Raw genomic sequence first — 5,099 nt, 5'->3', positions numbered from 1 at the left:
TGGACACCCCAGGTCTAAGCAGTACAATTCACTCTTTTGACAAACAGGAAAACTCTCTGTAAATTGTATTGTATAAAAATAAGATAATTAGGTTAATACCTTGGATAGATGGGAAAACATTGTATACTTTTTAAAAAAACCCTAGGTTAGGCGCACATATTAAGTGTTGACGTGAGATGAAGTCAATCTATAGCAGTGTTTTGATCAACTAGTTTTCTGTAGACCTGCTGTACTAACGTGCGATCCTGAGGTTGAACACAACTATCGTGCTGATTTAGGAGAATAAGCTGTTGGGTTGTTTCACTTGTCTGATGGAGTGACTGCTCAGTTATTTCCACACATTCAGAAGTCAGGATGTTGGCACACACACACACACACACACACATTTGAGCATTTATTTTATTGGTCAAAGACACTTTTTCTATGCATTCTTATGTATATTCTAAAAGCAGGGATACATGAAACTTGACTTTCAGGAAATATACTCATCAACAATGTCTGTCACTTTTTTTGCATTCAGACCACAAAGAAAAGCAGCAGCCACATCCATATTGTTTAATAAATGTTGAAATGTGATGATATGTTGGGAGGAATGAATCACAGAGCTATTCAAGTTGTCACAGAGTCTGACATCAGATGAACATCACATTTAGGATAATGCCGGGCTGTTGTCGAAGAAAGGCAAGAAGATTGGGGCCAATTATGTACGTCTCTTTTGGATTATAATGTGCAGATGCGTAGATTTGGTCGATGCGTTTATTGTTGTTGTTATATCTCACCAAAACTCTGTCCATGTTGCTCTTAGGGTCACTGCGGTTGTAGTACTCCTTGACTTCAAAGGGCAGGTCCCCAGCATGTGAAGAGTGGAGGTTTCCGATGGTGTAGTATTTATATTGCTTTTTGTCCTTTATTATTGGAAGCAGTTTCTGAATGTTCCTATACCAATGAAATCCAAACTCTCCTTTAATGGGATCACACAGAGCCCGCATGTTGTTGTCCAGGCAGTCCTGAACGTACCACACCAGCAGCTTGAGGCCGTGGCGAGGCGGCGGTTGACCAAAACCGCTGTCCTGCAGCTCCTGGTCTGAATCTAGGGTTTTCAGGGCTGAGGTCAGAACCACCGAGAACACCATGGCAAAATGAAACAAGAGCCGCAGCTTCTCTTTACCAGGTGCCATGTCCAGTTATCTATGAACAAATCTGGATGAGAAATCCGAATCAGGAACAGGTTTTACTGCCGAGTAGATGAACACATACTAGGAATTTGCCCTGGTGTATTTGGTGCATACAACACAGAAGATCAATTGTGAGAAAAGGATGAAAAAAATAAAACTATTATACAATTTTAAGGCGACTACTATAACATTAATATAAAGCAATATTTACACAATATAAATTATATTATCTATAAATTATAGAAATATAAATGAAATATGTGCAGTATGAAAAGTGGTAGCTTTTATATTTAATTTTATGTTCCACTTCTTGCACTCAACTGTATATATTCTTCTTTACTCTCTAATGCTGGTTTATTTCTATTTCAAGAATTGTTTATTTAAACTCTTTTAAGTTCTAATTATGTGCAATGCCTTGTTTTGTTTAAAATGTCCCAGTTTGGGATGAATAAAGTACCTCTTATCTTATCTTTGTGTACAATGTGCAAAATTCGGAGGGTTATGCAGGACTGACAGTATTAAGAAAGAACCGTCAAAATAAGTTGATTTAAGAATTCTGCTTTACATTTGCAGTACAGTTATATCATGTCACAACTTACCTCTTAGTTGGTAATAACAGGAGAAGTTTACCGGCTCTAAATGTGCCTGCAACCACAGCTTAAGTGTTTACGCCCTGCTCCAGATGAAAGGCCCGCTGTGCTGACTCCTCTCTGCCTTGTGTGTGCCGGATGAAAGCAGCAGACTTGTTATTTTGACCAGAGGTGGAGTTTTGTTCGCTCTCTTTTTGCGATGAAAGAGGAAGTTCTGTGTTTGCCGTGCAGCTGGGAAGTCCAAAAAAAGTTTGGGTTAAATTTAGAGAAGTTAAGCTGCAGCTTAAACTCAAAACCACAAGTGGCATTTGTAAACACTGACGATCAGGTTCAGATTCAGGTTATTTATCTGTACCTGTAGGTAGATCTGGTTTGCAGATAAAAGACACGGGATCCATCCTGACACACACTTAAAATAACAGACAACAAGCAAATCTTTAACAAAGTACCCCATGTTCTATCAATGCTAAATACCTCTAGTACAAACATGAACAATCCATCATGTAAATAAGATTTTAAAAAGTAATAATAATATGAATATGCATCAGCTGCTCGTGTGACAGTCAGACAGTGAATAATTTCCAGCGCCGCTGCCGTGAGTTAACACGGTGGACGAGCAGCACTGCAGCGGGCGGTAAATGCCGCTGAACCACATTAATAAACAACGAACCACGGCACTCTGGAGAAAAGGACAAGGTTTGAGAAGTAGTTCTTTAATTCAATCTGGCTTCATGTGACAAAGGCAACACCATCATCGACTCGACGCAGTCCCCGACTGTTGTTGTTGTGAGCGGTGTTAGGGAGAAAATCAGCAAAGTAAACAGTGATGTAAACATGACGCAGCACCAGTAATGTAGCTGTCAAAACACAAATGTCTAGGGATAGCCTACGTTATCTAAGTGTTGTATGAGCATTATTAACCGGCAGGTTTTTAATTTACCGTTTTTTATCAATTTTACCTGCTGAAAACCGGTAATTACCGGCTAACGGAAACCCTGGTGGAGATGTCTTATATTATCAATTATCAAGTCTTTGTCTTTATCATGTAAAACAGATCAAACGGAATTCCTTATGTTGTTCTCAACTGTTGCGCTGAGGCTGCATGTGATAAAGGGTGATGCAAAAACCAAAAACCCCACATGACTTTGTGGTTTGAGCATTATTGTTAGAATTTCGCTTCTGCTTACAACTCCACTTATGAGTAACATCTGCTGTGAAACGACAGAGCGCACAGCAGACATGTGCTTGTAGTGTGGTAGTGCACTTATAATTTAATATCAAATCAAATTATGTCAATTTGTCTTTGATCATAACAGAAGTTGCCTCAAACTAATTTGTATAGATAGTTTTGACTGTACTCTGACACTAAACATGACACCCACATGTAAAGGGAAGTCAAGTCATCTGCTATATTGGGTGGCTAGCAGTTTATCAGAGCCATCTCTGCAGACTTGCACAGAGAAGAATGAAATGGTAGACTGTTTTCAGGCTTTGGGAGTTGGTTCTATGATACTAACTGTAGGCTAATACTTAAGTGTGAATCTATATGTGATATCTATATCAGCTTTACGGTTTTCACATTCATGGGTCATTTGTTCTGTTTTTAATTCAGTAGTTAAACCTGTGTTCATTATATAGTGTGTGACAGCTTAACTAAAACAGAGCATTTTCTGTTGTCAGATTTTATTTCTGCTTTTTTAAACTGTAGTATCAGCTCATGTGTTTCATTTTTGTATATACCTGGATATTCTTCATGAAAGACAGGATTTCTTATCAATGCAATAATTTCTGACCCTCAATATCTTGTTTTGCTCTTTTGTTTTCATCCTGGAAATGTGCTCTACTTGTTGCCACGATTAAATGTCTGCATGGTCAGGATTTTACTTTGGTTGTTTCATTTTTGCAAATCAGATTGCACATGATTCTGTTACCTGGGGTGTCAGCACACGTGCCTATTACACTCCTACAAAGAGCAACATTAGCATTCAATATTCCAATATTCAAATTTAAACTGAGAAATACTTCATGTTCAACGCTAGTCTTTAACTCGGTGCAGGAAAGGCACTGTAGAGAGTCTTAAGAGCTTTTTCACTTTATACAGCTTCAAAGTTTCAAAGGTTCTTCCACTCTTCCTACATACAGGAACATGTTAAAGGGGCCCTATATGCTGATGTTCAGGTGTATATCAGTATGTAGTGTCTCTACTTTAAAGAGTCCTCTCCTGCTGATGTTCAGGTGTATATCAGTATGTAGTGTCTCTACTTTAAAGAGTCCTCTCCTGCTGATGTTCAGGTGTATATCAGTATGTAGTGTCTCTACTTTAAAGAGTCCTCTCCTGCTGATGTTCAGGTGTATATCAGTATGTAGTGTCTCTACTTTAAAGAGTCCTCTCCTGCTGATGTTCAGGTGTATATCAGTATGTAGAGTCTCTACTTTAAAGAGTCCTCTCCTGCTGATGTTCAGGTGTATATCAGTATGTAGTGTCTCTACGTTAAAGAGTCCTCTCCTGCTGATGTTCAGGTGTATATCAGTATGTAGTGTCTCTACTTTAAAGAGTCCTCTCCTGCTGATGTTCAGGTGTATATCAGTATGTAGCGTCTCTACTTTAAAGAGTCCTCTCCTGCTGATGTTCAGGTGTGTAGCCTATCAGTATGTAGAGTCTCTACTTTAAAGAGTCCTCTCCTGCTGATGTTCAGGTGTATATCAGTATGTAGTGTCTCTACTTTAAAGAGTCCTCTCCTGCTGATGTTCAGGTGTATATCAGTATGTAGTGTCTCTACTTTAAAGAGTCCTCTCCTGCTGATGTTCAGGTGTATATCAGTATGTAGTGTCTCTACTTTAAAGAGTCCTCTCCTGCTGATGTTCAGGTGTGTATCAGTATGTAGAGTCTCTACTTTAAAGAGTCCTCTCCTGCTGATGTTCAGGTGTATATCAGTATGTAGTGTCTCTACTTTAAAGAGTCCTCTCCTGCTGATGTTCAGGTGTATATCAGTATGTAGCGTCTCTACTTTAAAGAGTCCTCTCCTGCTGATGTTCAGGTGTATATCAGTATGTAGTGTCTCTACTTTAAAGAGTCCTCTCCTGCTGATGTTCAGGTGTATATCAGTATGTAGCGTCTCTACTTTAAAGAGTCCTCTCCTGCTGATGTTCAGGTGTATATCAGTATGTAGTGTCTCTACTTTACATACCTGCAAACTAGTCACCTTTCGGCGAAATTCGCCGTTTTCAACTCAAAATATGTCATTGAGGTGAATCATGTAGATCCAAATTTTTTTTTTTTAGGGGGGGGGGGGGGGCTGACCGACGACTGACCGACCAACCATAGACTGTATAA

The 5,099-nt window shown here is 39.1% G+C and overlaps 1 protein-coding gene across 3 annotated transcripts; it reads right to left on the bottom strand.

Moving 5' to 3' along the window:
* Window positions 1-385: 385 nt before the first annotated feature.
* si:ch211-198c19.1 (uncharacterized protein LOC100151013 homolog) lies at window positions 386-1,913 on the bottom strand. 3 transcript variants are annotated; one of them, XM_063879717.1, is made up of 2 exons: window positions 1,775-1,913; window positions 386-1,200 (listed from the first exon to the last, which is right to left on the bottom strand). In XM_063879717.1, exon 2 carries the CDS (start codon window positions 1,176-1,178, stop codon window positions 633-635), a length of 546 nt encoding a protein of 181 aa, XP_063735787.1. In that variant the 5' UTR covers window positions 1,179-1,200; window positions 1,775-1,913; the 3' UTR covers window positions 386-632. The 3 variants fall into 3 exon arrangements, with proteins under 3 accessions (XP_063735787.1, XP_063735788.1, XP_063735789.1); XM_063879718.1 differs by having other exon boundaries at window positions 386-1,188; window positions 1,775-1,908; XM_063879719.1 differs by having other exon boundaries at window positions 386-1,269; window positions 1,775-1,889.
* Window positions 1,914-5,099: the final 3,186 nt, after the last annotated feature.

The sequence above is a fragment of the Eleginops maclovinus genome, chromosome 3, assembly GCF_036324505.1.
Source record: "Eleginops maclovinus isolate JMC-PN-2008 ecotype Puerto Natales chromosome 3, JC_Emac_rtc_rv5, whole genome shotgun sequence".
Lineage (NCBI taxonomy): Eukaryota > Metazoa > Chordata > Actinopteri > Perciformes > Eleginopidae > Eleginops > Eleginops maclovinus.
This window is presented reverse-complemented; position numbering and strand designations above follow the sequence as displayed.

Excerpts from the sequence above, each read along its gene's own strand:
- si:ch211-198c19.1 (XM_063879717.1), bottom strand. The coding sequence starts at position 1,178 with ATGGCACCTGGTAAAGAGAAGCTGCGGCTCTTGTTTCATTTTGCCATG.